At 49.8% G+C, this 13,039-nt stretch overlaps 1 protein-coding gene across 1 annotated transcript in view; it reads right to left on the minus strand.

The window, feature by feature from the left end:
• The window catches only part of LOC135082433 (proline-rich protein 12), a 56,336-nt gene that overhangs the window by 30,327 nt on the left and 12,970 nt on the right, over positions 1–13,039 (minus strand). The window contains exons 2-17 of the mRNA XM_063977228.1: positions 8,521–8,692; positions 7,360–7,438; positions 4,071–4,314; positions 3,831–4,009; positions 3,591–3,759; positions 3,351–3,529; positions 3,111–3,279; positions 2,427–2,603; positions 2,279–2,371; positions 2,082–2,234; positions 1,910–2,004; positions 1,402–1,570; positions 1,162–1,340; positions 922–1,090; positions 682–860; positions 442–610 (exon numbers count right to left, since the gene is read on the minus strand). Coding sequence (XP_063833298.1) covers positions 442–610; positions 682–860; positions 922–1,090; positions 1,162–1,340; positions 1,402–1,570; positions 1,910–2,004; positions 2,082–2,234; positions 2,279–2,371; positions 2,427–2,603; positions 3,111–3,279; positions 3,351–3,529; positions 3,591–3,759; positions 3,831–4,009; positions 4,071–4,314; positions 7,360–7,438; positions 8,521–8,692 — 2,574 coding nt within the window. The remainder of the gene's footprint in view (positions 1–441; positions 611–681; positions 861–921; positions 1,091–1,161; positions 1,341–1,401; positions 1,571–1,909; positions 2,005–2,081; positions 2,235–2,278; positions 2,372–2,426; positions 2,604–3,110; positions 3,280–3,350; positions 3,530–3,590; positions 3,760–3,830; positions 4,010–4,070; positions 4,315–7,359; positions 7,439–8,520; positions 8,693–13,039) is intronic.

Below are 13,039 nucleotides of genomic sequence, written 5' to 3' on the forward strand. Positions count from 1 at the left end.
CTAGCTTGGAGACAGTGATTAGTCTCTAGGCGGCTAGTAAGCCACTCACCCGCATCGGGCTTGGCGGGCGGCGCGGCGTGCGCGGCGGACAGCGGGACACTTCTAGGAGGGGCAGGGGCGCTCTAGCAAGAAACTTACTCGTATCAGGCTTCGCAGGCGGCGCCGCGTGCGCAGCTGACAGCGAGGAATCGAGTCGCATGCGTGCGACAATGCGCAGCACTCTTGCCTGAGCTAAGCGACAACGGGACTCACCTCTAGGCGGCGACAGGGGCGCTCTAGCAAGACACTAATACTGTTCGAGCTTGATGGGAAGCGCCGCGTGCGCAGCAGACAGCGGGGAATCAAGTCGCGTGCGCGCGGCATTCTGCAGCACACTGGCCCTAGCTAAGTGATGAAGGGACACTTTTAGGCGACAGCAGGGGGCTCCAGCAAGACACTCACCCGCATCAGGCTTGGCGGGCGGCGCGGCGTGCGCGGCGTGCGCAGCAGACAGCGGGGAGTCAGGTCGCGTGCGCGCGGCGAGGTGCGGCGGCGCGGCGGGCGCGGCGGCGGCGGGCGCGCCGCAGCCCGACGTGAAGGAGCGCCGCTGCGGGGACAGCACGATGCCCGCCTAGAGAGCCCTAGCTTGGTGGAGAAGAGGCTTGTCTCTAGACGGCAGCAGGGGGCGCTAGTAAGACTCACCCGTATCAGGCTTGGCGGGCGGCGCGGCGTGCGCGGCGTGCGCAGCAGACAGCGGGGAGTCAGGTCGCGTGCGCGCGGCGAGGTGCGGCGGCGCGGCGGGCGCGGCGGCGGCGGGCGCGCCGCAGCCCGACGTGAAGGAGCGCCGCTGCGGGGACAGCACGACGCCCGCCTAGAGAGCCCTAGCTTGGTGGAGAAGAGGCTTGTCTCTAGACGGCAGCAGGGGGCGCTAGTAAGACTCACCCGTATCAGGCTTGGCGGGCGGCGCGGCGTGCGCGGCGTGCGCAGCAGACAGCGGGGAGTCAGGTCGCGTGCGCGCGGCGAGGTGCGGCGGCGCGGCGGGCGCGGCGGCGGCGGGCGCGCCGCAGCCCGACGTGAAGGAGCGCCGCTGCGGGGACAGCACGACGCCCGCCTAGAGAGCCCTAGCTTGGTGGAGAAGAGGCTTGTCTCTAGACGGCAGCAGGGGGCGCTAGTAAGACTCACCCGTATCAGGCTTGGCGGGCGGCGCGGCGTGCGCGGCGTGCGCAGCAGACAGCGGGGAGTCAGGTCGCGTGCGCGCGGCGAGGTGCGGCGGCGCGGCGGGCGCGGCGGCGGCGGGCGCGCCGCAGCCCGACGTGAAGGAGCGCCGCTGCGGGGACAGCACGACGCCCGCCTAGAGAGCCCTAGCTTGGTGGAGAAGAGGCTTGTCTCTAGACGGCAGCAGGGGGCGCTAGTAAGACTCACCCGTATCAGGCTTGGCGGGCGGCGCGGCGTGCGCGGCGTGCGCAGCAGACAGCGGGGAGTCAGGTCGCGTGCGCGCGGCGAGGTGCGGCGGCGCGGCGGGCGCGGCGGCGGCGGGCGCGCCGCAGCCCGACGTGAAGGAGCGCCGCTGCGGGGACAGCACGACGCCCGCCTAGAGAGCCCTAGCTTGGTGGAGAAGAGGCTTGTCTGTAGGCGGCAGCAGGGGCGCTTTTCTAGTAAGACACTTGGTCGGGCTTGGTAAGAAGCGCCGCGTGCGCAGTTGACAACAGAGAGTCCCCTAGCTTGGTGACAAAGAGGCTTGTCTCTAGGCGGCAGCAGGAGCGCTCTAGTAAGACACCCTGTACAGGCTTAGCGGGAGGCGGCGCGTGCGCAGATGACAGGAGAATCTAGTCACGTGCGCGCAGCAATGTGCAGCACTCACCCTTGCCTAGCGAAGCTACGAAGGGACTAGTCTCTAAGCGGCAGCAGGGGGCGCTAGTAAGACACTTACCCTGGTAGCAATTCGTGGGAAGCGCCGCGTGCGCAGCTGACAGCGCGGAACCAGATCGCGCGCGCTCGCAGCGCACTCGCGACGAAAGGACACTTCTAGGAGGGGCAGGGGCAATGTGGAGCACACTCACTAGCTAAGAGACGCAAGCGAGGCTCAATAGTAAGACACTTACCAGTGTCGGGTTTCGCAGGCGGCGCGTGCGCAGATAACAGCGGGGAACTAGATTGCGTGCGCGCGCAGCGCACTCGCACCGAAGGGACACTTCTAAGAGAGTCAGGGGGGAAAGGTCGCGTGCGCGCGGCATTCTGCAGCACACTGGCCCTAGCTAAGTGATGAAGGGACAATTTTAGGCGACAGCAGGGGACTCACCCGTATCAGGCTTGGCGGGCGGCGCGGCGTGCACAGCAGACAGCGGGGAATCAAGTCGCGAGCGCGCGGCATTCTGCAGCACACTTGCCCAAGCTAAGTGATGAAAGGACTCGCCTGTAGACACCAGAGGCTCTCTAGTAAGACTCACCCGCATCGGGCTTGGCGGGCGGCGCGGCGTGCGCGGCGTGCGCAGCAGACAGCGGGGAGTCAGGTCGCGTGCGCGCGGCGAGGTGCGGCGGCGCGGCGGGCGCGGCGGCGGCGGGCGCGCCGCAGCCCGACGTGAAGGAGCGCCGCTGGGGACAGCACGATGCCCGCCTAGAGAGCCCTAGCTTGGTGGAGAAGATACTCATCTCTAGGCGGCAGCAGGGGCGCTCTAGTAAGACACCCTGTACAAGCTTTGCGGGAGGCGGCGCGTGCGCAGATGACAGGAGAATCTAGTCACGTGTGCGCAGCAATGTGCAGCACTCTCCCTTGCCTAGTGAAGCGACGAAGGGACAAGTCTCTAAGCGGCAGCAGGAGGCGCTAGTAAGACACTTACCCTGGTCGAGCTTGATGGGAAGCGCCGCGTGCGCAGCTGACAGCGCGGAAACAGATCGCGTGCGCGCGACGAAGGGACACTTCTAGGAGGGGCAGGGGCGCTCTAGTAAGCCACTCACCCGTATTGGGCTTGGCAGGCGGCGCCGCGTGCGCAACTGACAACGGAGAATCAAGTCACGTGCGCGCGGCAAAGTGCAGCACACTCACCCTAGCTTAGAGACGGCGGAACTCTCTTCTAGACACCAGAGGCTAAGGGACACTTTAGGCGACAGCAGGGGGCGCTAGTAAGACTCACCCGCGTCGGGCTTGGCGGGCGGCGCGGCGTGCGCGGCGTGCGCAGCAGACAGCGGGGAGTCAGGTCGCGTGCGCGCGGCGAGGTGCGGCGGCGCGGCGGGCGCGGCGGCGGCGGGCGCGCCGCAGCCCGACGTGAAGGAGCGCCGCTGCGGGGACAGCACGACGCCCGCCTAGAGAGCCCTAGCTTGGTGGAGAAGAGGCTTGTCTCTAGACGGCAGCAGGGGGCGCTAGTAAGACTCACCCGTATCAGGCTTGGCGGGCGGCGCGGCGTGCGCGGCGTGCGCAGCAGACAGCGGGGAGTCAGGTCGCGTGCGCGCGGCGAGGTGCGGCGGCGCGGCGGGCGCGGCGGCGGCGGGCGCGCCGCAGCCCGACGTGAAGGAGCGCCGCTGCGGGGACAGCACGACGCCCGCCTAGAGAGCCCTAGCTTGGTGGAGAAGAGGCTTGTCTCTAGACGGCAGCAGGGGGCGCTAGTAAGACTCACCCGTATCAGGCTTGGCGGGCGGCGCGGCGTGCGCGGCGTGCGCAGCAGACAGCGGGGAGTCAGGTCGCGTGCGCGCGGCGAGGTGCGGCGGCGCGGCGGGCGCGGCGGCGGCGGGCGCGCCGCAGCCCGACGTGAAGGAGCGCCGCTGCGGGGACAGCACGACGCCCGCCTAGAGAGCCCTAGCTTGGTGGAGAAGAGGCTTGTCTCTAGACGGCAGCAGGGGGCGCTAGTAAGACTCACCCGTATCAGGCTTGGCGGGCGGCGCGGCGTGCGCGGCGTGCGCAGCAGACAGCGGGGAGTCAGGTCGCGTGCGCGCGGCGAGGTGCGGCGGCGCGGCGGGCGCGGCGGCGGCGGGCGCGCCGCAGCCCGACGTGAAGGAGCGCCGCTGCGGGGACAGCACGACGCCCGCCTAGAGAGCCCTAGCTTGGTGGAGAAGAGGCTTGTCTCTAGACGGCAGCAGGGGGCGCTAGTAAGACTCACCCGTATCAGGCTTGGCGGGCGGCGCGGCGTGCGCGGCGTGCGCAGCAGACAGCGGGGAGTCAGGTCGCGTGCGCGCGGCGAGGTGCGGCGGCGCGGCGGGCGCGGCGGCGGCGGGCGCGCCGCAGCCCGACGTGAAGGAGCGCCGCTGCGGGGACAGCACGATGCCTCCGCCTGGAGAGCCCTCCTTGCGGACCCGCTCGCGAGGGTCCGCTGAACGGCGCTCGCGCTCGCGACCGTACACACCCTGAGAGATATTACTCTTTTAACTTTGTCTCCCTTGAAAACCAAAATGCTATTCCAAAACGCAAAATACATTATTTATTACAATAAACCACCAGTGTTGATTCTTATCTCGCTTTGGCGAAGGCGGGCCTGTACACGATTATTTTAGGTAACATATTGCAAGCAATTAAATTATTTTATTTTATTTAATTCGGAAAACCAACAGCAATACAATACAAATGATGGTACCTTAAATTATGTATCTGCTTAGCCATTTATAGGTAATCGCATTATTAAAATAATCGCAGCAATGTTACGGTCGATGTCGCGGAGTCTGAGCGAACTCGAATCACCGAACAAATCGTTAATATAAAAAGACTGTAAAGAGTGAAGTTTACAGAAGAAAAATAAGGATATCATGAAAAGAAGATGGAAAATGAAAATAATAAATGACACAGTCATTTTGATGTGCATGTGGATTGAGTGATCCTTGCTTCAATCTTAACAAAAATCGAGGAAGTTTTACTTAAAATATGTTAAAACATTGCAATGAAGTTTAAAAATTTGTTAAACCTAAGATAAAAATGTTATGGCCAATAAATAGGAGCACTCATACCGCACGCTTTAAGAAAACGTCAACATGTTTATTTCAGAAAATAAAGCCTTTCCACTTCTTTTTATAGTATTGAAAAATTGTTAAGAATATGTTAAAACTATTAACAAATTCCGAAATCCCTTGCACGTCCCGTTCCAAAGTTATGACGATTATTTAGGATCACTCACACCGCACACGGGCCGTATGAGTGCTCTTCAAAATCATGACTATTTATTAATAAATACGTTTTATTTCTGTTGGGAAATGTGTGCAAACTGACGAGCGAATTTGTTAAAGAATAAGTGTGACAAAACTTAAAAGCTGAAGGAAGAAATTAACCTTTATTCTTTCCTCCAATATGCCGTGTGAGTGATCCTTACTTTTACCTCTATCTGCTCATATGTAGTTCGTAGGCAGACTGAGATAGTATCTAAAATTGTTAATTGTTTTTAACAATTATTTGGCATATATTTTGCTTTTATTAAGGCCATAATTTAAGAAATATCAGGCTTAGATGATTCCTAAAGGAAAATGTTGATTAGGGTACATATGATTTTTTATTTTGTGAGACTGTTCCGATTCGTCAGACGTGACAATGCAAAACCAATGCAATCTAATATGTATTAGGTGTCCTGTTTATATTTTATTCCTATTGGCTAACTACTCTTCTAGACATTCTGTTTTACTTGACATACCTAGGTACATACTTTAGGTGTTTTGTGTCCTGTTTATATCGCACGTTCATAATCAAACTGTCACTATACAAAAAAGTCTATTTTTCAGGAAAAGCATTTGAAATGCTCAAATTTTAAAACCTTTGCAAAATGAGCAAAATGCTATTAAATGTTTTGTTTTTTGTTAAAGACCAGTAGTGGCTTAGGCCCGGTTTTTTGATTCTTAGTTAAAATAACCAATGGTCAAATTTGACAGATGTCAAATGACAAGTGGTTAAATATCAGAAAAAAATGTTTTTCGAACAGTGGTTAGCTTGACTTTTAGTACATTTTTTAACTATTAGATAACATTTTGTTAATATTTAAACATTAGTAGCAAAATTTAACAATTTGTTATTTTAACTATGAATCAAAAAACTGGGCCTTAGTTGGCTTTTACGGAAATATAATTATCTTTCAAATTATCATAATTGTTTATTTAATATTTAATTTTTTCTCTAAAAATAGTGTCACTTTTCCACTAAAATTGAGACAGTGACAGTTTTCAATTAAAAACGTATTAATGTTGTATTATTACGAATTTCAACTTTGCGACCTCCTATTGTCTCCGCGGGCGCCACCAAATTGAAAAAATGCTGCTAGTAGCAGATTTTTTCAAATAATTCCTTTAGGATTATTTTTGATAAAACGTCCTTAGGAAAACTTCTGATGAATCGAAACAGTCTCTCAAAATAAAAAATCATACGTACCCTAATCAACATTTTCCTTTAGGAATCATCTAAGCCTGATATTTCTTAAATTATGGCCTTAATAAAAGCAAAATATATGCCAAATAATTGTTAAAAACAATTAACAATTTTAGATACTATCTCAGTCTGCCTACGAACTACATATGAGCAGATAGAGGTAAAAGTAAGGATCACTCACACGGCATATTGGAGGAAAGAATAAAGGTTAATTTCTTCCTTCAGCTTTTAAGTTTTGTCACACTTATTCTTTAACAAATTCGCTCGTCAGTTTGCACACATTTCCCAACAGAAATAAAACGTATTTATTAATAAATAGTCATGATTTTGAAGAGCACTCATACGGCCCGTGTGCGGTGTGAGTGATCCTAAATAATCGTCATAACTTTGGAACGGGACGTGCAAGGGATTTCGGAATTTGTTAATAGTTTTAACATATTCTTAACAATTTTTCAATACTATAAAAAGAAGTGGAAAGGCTTTATTTTCTGAAATAAACATGTTGACGTTTTCTTAAAGCGTGCGGTATGAGTGCTCCTATTTATTGGCCATAACATTTTTATCTTAGGTTTAACAAATTTTTAAACTTCATCGCAATGTTTTAACATATTTTAAGTAAAACTTCCTCGATTTTTGTTAAGATTGAAGCAAGGATCACTCAATCCACATGCACATGTCATTTTGTGGGTAATTTTCACAGGGTCATCCATGCGAGTGCAAGTACTTTTATTTGACACATACACAGTAAGTTTTATAAATTGATGCTAATAATTGTGAAGGATAAAATAATCTTATAACCACTGTGAACAAGCTAGCAAGATGATAAAAATTCATTTGTAACACTGTCAATGTAAATGAATGCACTACTCATAGGGAAACAAAAGAGTCATATTCTTGATAAAGAAGTCAATTTGACATCATGCAACTTGAATATCTATCCATTTATGAATATGAAGTAAAACTATCATCACCAAAAAGGCACCTACGTTTGCAAAATAACTTAACCCTAAAAAAAATAGTCTAGTTTTCAATGTGGACCCTATGGTCAATACCTTATGGTTCTCATTTGGTGCATCCCCCCTAGCTCCCTTGTCCTCCTCGTTGGGCGAGTCGGCTCGTCTCTTCAGCACGCTGCAACAATGGGCACAATACAATCACCTCATACAAAGCACATACAGGCATTAGGATGCGTAGCATTCTCATTTTAATAGATTCACAATTGAACAATCGTTTGCAAGCACGTGGACGTCTATTGTGTCAACCGCAAAGTATCAGCTTTTGTATCGGTTCCGGTGTAAAGGATATTAGATAACAAAGTCATCTTTTTTAAATCAACCCTGTCATCACATCGGCGGAGCAATAAGGGCCAGTGCTAAGCAGTTGCTCAAAAAATGTAAGTAACCCTATTGTCAGTAGCAGAATCACAGAAAAGGTTCCAAGGTAAGGATATCGACTTCTCTCTAGGACTAATCCTACTGGCTAAATAAATTGGTAAGTCCTATTAGCTGATAATTGGAGGTAGAAAAATAAGAGGATTCGAATCCCTCTTTAAGAGCGGCGGTTCGAAGGTAAGGATCGCCTTTTCTCTGGGACCGAGATGTGCAGACGCAGAAGTTCCTCCCGCGTGTAGCTCAGCGGCCGCCTGGTCACTTCTGGAACCAATCCTACTGGCTACATGATCAGCAGCTCATCGCGCTCCCGGTCTCGAGGCCGGCCTTGACTAGCGGCGAGTTGAGCAGTCGCAGCAGCTGCTACCGCGTGAAGTCAGCGGGCGCTGCTGCTGCTCCTGCGTGTAGTCAGCGGCCGCTGTGCTAGAGCGAGGGGACTCACAGCGCCAGCGCCTCGCAGCCGGCGAAGGCGGTCTCGAGGCCGGCCTTGACGAGCGGCGAGTTCCGCAGCCGCAGCAGCTGCTCCCGCGTGTAGTCAGCGGCCGCTGTGCTAGAGCGAGGGGACTCTCAGCGCCAGCGCCTCGCAGCCGGCGAAGGCGGTCTCGAGGCCGGCCTTGACGAGCGGCGAGTTCCGCAGCCGCAGCAGCTGCTCCCGCGTGTAGTCAGCGGCCGCTGTGCTAGAGCGAGGAGGACTCACAGCGCCAGCGCCTCGCAGCCGGCGAAGGCGGTCTCGAGGCCGGCCTTGACGAGCGGCGAGCTGAGCAGTCGCAGCAGCTGCTCCCGCGTGTAGGCGAGCGGCCGCTGTGCTAGAGCGAGGGGACTCACAGCGCCAGGGCCTCGCAGCCGGCGAAGGCGGTCTCGAGGCCGGCCTTGACGAGCGGCGAGTTCCGCAGCCGCAGCAGCTGCTCCCGCGTGTAGGTGAGCGGCCGCCGCGCCGGCCCCACCGCCAGCACCGCCGGGTCGCCGCCGCCGCTCGCCGCGACGCACTCCTCGTCCCCTGGAACGTTCGAGGATACTTTAAACCAGGGTCTCTTAAGCATTCTGGTCTTAAAGACCACAAGCTGAGTTTATGGTGCAGTCCTGTTGTCTCCCCTGCTTGCCCCCCCTGGGGGAGTCAACAGGATTTCGAAATCCTGTTGTCCCCCCTGGCTAGGGGAGACAACAGGACTAGATTTTTAATCAATGATTTGAGGACTGTTGTCCCCCCTGGCAAAAATGATTTAAAAGCCATAAATTTTTCGAGGGGATAACAGGTTTTCGAAATCCTGTTGGCTCCCCCAGGGGGGCCAAGCAGGGGGGACAACAGGACTGCACCGAGTTTATCAGTTTTGAGTAGACCCCACGCACTCCTCGTCCCCTGGAAAGTTTGAGAATTTTTTTTATGCAAGACAAGGCAGGTATTTGACCGCAATCGCACCTGATGCTAAGTGAGATGCAGGCTGGGATGGTACATATCTGTCCTGTAAATGTCTATTCCAGGGGTGGCCAACCGGTCGATTAGTCCAGTCGATCGTGGCAAGGCAAAAAATACTACACGATTGTGGACTAAACTATGCTGTTTCATTTAAGATTTCAAGAAGTATGTAAGTGGTAGATCGCCCAGGGTTTCGTTAGTAAAAAGTAGATCTTATGTCTAATCAAAGTGGCCACCCCTGGTCTATTCACTCTCGCCTTGAAAATGCCCGGCATGAATGAAATGAATACTTTAAGAAATTAAGACAGGGTTTCTCAAGCATTCTGGTCTTAAAGACCACTAGCTGAGTTTATCAGTTTTGAGACCCCTTGGATTGGATGAATTGGGGAAGGCCTATGTTCTGCAGTGGACGTCCTATGGCTAAGATGATGAGAACACCTCTTGGAGCTTAGACAGAGTTGTAGTGGGAGCTTGGTTGCAGGATTATTTGGTTCCCGAGTAAGCCCTTCTTCAAAAATACTGGTAAATACTGATATTGAGCATACAAAGACGCGCAATAACGCGTCCTTATAAGCATGGATATGTCATGCAATTATTGTAATGATGATTTATTATACTACAAATAAAATTATAACTAAAATTTTAACCGGAAGTTTTTTTATAGAATAAAGCATTTATTTGACCACAATCGTACCTGATGTTAGGTGAGATGCAGTCTAGGTTTTAATTAGAATAAATCACTGGCTTGGATTTCAATGGTTTCATGGTTTCCAATAGTTTTTTCTGCATTTCTTATAGTAGTTGCATTGAAAAGGCAATGGTCAACCATCCATAAAAAATTTCATTCATCTTTGTTTGCGTTTCTTTCTTATCAATCAAGCTCTTAAGCAATGAAGAACATGTAAGAAACTTGATACAACAAAAATACCAAAAGTACTGACAATAGAGTTTCGTTTGGCAATAAAATTCAGTTTTATTTAGTTTTAAAACAGTATTGCAATTTGCAATTGCATTCCAAATAGCTGAAGATTGCATTGTCCTCGAAAATAAGAACTGAGCACGACTCCACATCAAGCTAAAACTGTCGCATCTTATCTCTTTGTAATACAGTTTACTTTGCAACAAAAATGAATAGTGTGATGTTCTATCGCTGTACAGGTGTCGGCACATGAACATCAAATTAACTCTGGCATCTAATTCCGTTTTAATAGGGTAGATTTTGCAACCAAATACTCTTTTGACGACTGTCGAATTTTGTTAATTTTAAAGCGTACCTACATCATACAGTTTCCTTGCACAAACGATTGCACAATATGTCTATGTATGTATGTATATGCCATTAGTGATTGCTAACAATAGTTTAAAGCGACAGTTCGCTGCAGGTCGATGACCGCTTGCATCAGCTGATAGCAGACGTGATTCGCACTAACTAGAGAAACGAGTTTTTTTATAGTTTTTCAACGGGACGTTTAACTAGGCACTGATGTGGTTAACTACGTGTACGATTCTTCCTGAGAATTTTTCAAATACATAAATGTAGATCAGAAAGTAAATCTATACTAATATTATAAATGCGAAAGTAACTATCTGTCTGTCTTGCTTTTACGCCTAAACCACTGAACCGATTTTGATGAAAGTTGGCATAGAGATATTTTGAGTCCCGGGAAAGGACATAGGATAGTTTTTATCCCGGTTTTTAAAACAGGGACGCGCGCGATAAAGGTTTTCTATGACAGACAAAATTCCACGCGGGCGAAGCCGCGGGCGGAAAGCTAGTAATGTTATAAATCATGTCTACATTCGGTAACAAAGTATGGCATTTAGTTAAGATTGGATCCTCCTGATCCTGATGACATAAAACTACCTTTGTCAGAAACTAATAAAATTCCGGATTGGATTGGAATAGATTGGTATCTAGCTATAAGACCGCCTAAACTGTTCCGACATTTGCTTCCCGATACTGCGAAGTCAAAAGGAAGGTTTATATTTCTTGTAGGTATATGTATTTGTCAGTTTTTGTGCGGTGTGCTTACGACGCGGCCAAATGCGCAGTAGACAATTACTAACATAGAATAAACCTACAGAAACAATACTGTAATGTACATTTCTAGGGTCCTATGCAGTTAGCGGTCGTCGACGTCGTTCGTCGTTTCAGCCAAATGACGTCCACTGCTGGACAAAGGCCCCCCCCAAGGTTTTCCATAATGAACAGTCCTGCGCTGCCCGCATCCAGGCTCTTCCCGCGACCTTTACCAGATCGTCGGTCCACTTAGTAGGAGGCCTGCCCACGCTACGTCTTCCAGCCCATGGTCGCCACTCGAGAACTTTCCTGCCCCAACGGCCATCGTCTCTACGAGCTACATATGTGCCCCGCCCACTGCCACTTGATTTTAGCAATTCTGCGAGGCAGGCAGTTAGCAGTGTCCACCATCAAACTCAAATGAATAAAAACGTAAACACCATAAACTGGCCGGGCACAGATAAGGTGAAACGTGTAATTAGCGTAGTAAACACGGCAGGAATCCGCGACAGACAAAAATAAACAGACCGGGTCCGTACTCCGTGGTCGCACAAGGTCGCGACGATCGGCACACTTTTACTGCACAAGTGAAGTAGGGTTGCCATTGTCGAAATTGTGGACAAAGGAGTCGTGAAACCTGGGATTTCTCAATAAAATTTGAGCGACTCCCTGAAGTTTCGGGGTTTGTTCAAAAATACCCGTAAACCATAAAGAGTAAGAGCACAATTTTAACAATTTCTTGACATTATCAAATCTGGCTTGGATCCGAACACTGAATGATTGAAAAGTGGAAACTATTCAGAAAATGTTGATGTAACATTTGATACAACACTTTCTGATGAGGGTTAGATATTTTTATCATCGAAATATCGAACGAAAACAGTAGAAATGGACATATTAATCAAAGTCTCAAGAAAAATAAGAGGAAAATCAGACACTTGGCAGCCCTAGATAAGAGGCATCATTCAGATGCACTAATCCAAAAAGTTATTTAGTTTGGAGCGGTCTCTCTCTCACACACACTCGCGTACTATGTCAGTGTGAGTGACAGAGTCACAGTAATATCGAAACCATTTCAAAGAGCAGCTCCAGTTACAAATATTTACAAATACAAAATACAAATATTTTATTTATGCAAACACACCGTTTACGCATACACCTTCAAATACAATTGGTAACAATGAAATCGGTAAACATTATATTGCTTTGTCTGCGGGTCCCACACTAGGAATAACCTGTGTCGTGGGCACCCAGTGGTGCTATGTAACCAGTACAGCGACAGATATAAGCGTCTACAAGTCAAGTTAAGCAGTCCAACGTTTAATTTAATACTAATAATGACTAAACTACAATTTAATACAAATACGGAAAAGTGTATCCAGAGATATTTTGAGTTTGAGTCTGCATGCGTTTGTGTGTATTGTGTGCAGTAGGCTGAATACGTGTGTGAGTGTATATGTGTGTATATGTATGTGATATGTGTGTGTTACTTGATATTCTTTAGCCACTGCGTTCGAGAGTGCAATGTCACTAACGTCACAACTAACGTGCAGTGCATCTACGAATGAATATTTCAAGACATAATTAAAATAATAATAATAGATTAAAATAATAACATTAGATTCGCAACCCATTTAGATCAAAACCATAAATGATAATTTTTAAAAACATTAAATACTAGTGCCTCGCCCCGGCTTCGCACGGATGCTAAGTATAGGTACTTATAAACCATCCTCTTGAATCACTCTATCTATTAAAAAAACCGCATCAAAATCCATTGCGTAGTTTTAAAGATCTAAGCATACATAGGGACAGACAGCGGAAAGCGACTTTGTTTTATACTATGTAGTGATATTGCTATAAAATCAATAAATAGGAAACTCTGCTATAATATTTTTAATCCGTTTAAT

The sequence above is a fragment of the Ostrinia nubilalis genome, chromosome 21 (assembly GCF_963855985.1).
Source record: "Ostrinia nubilalis chromosome 21, ilOstNubi1.1, whole genome shotgun sequence".
In the NCBI taxonomy this organism is placed as follows: Eukaryota; Metazoa; Arthropoda; class Insecta; order Lepidoptera; family Crambidae; genus Ostrinia; species Ostrinia nubilalis.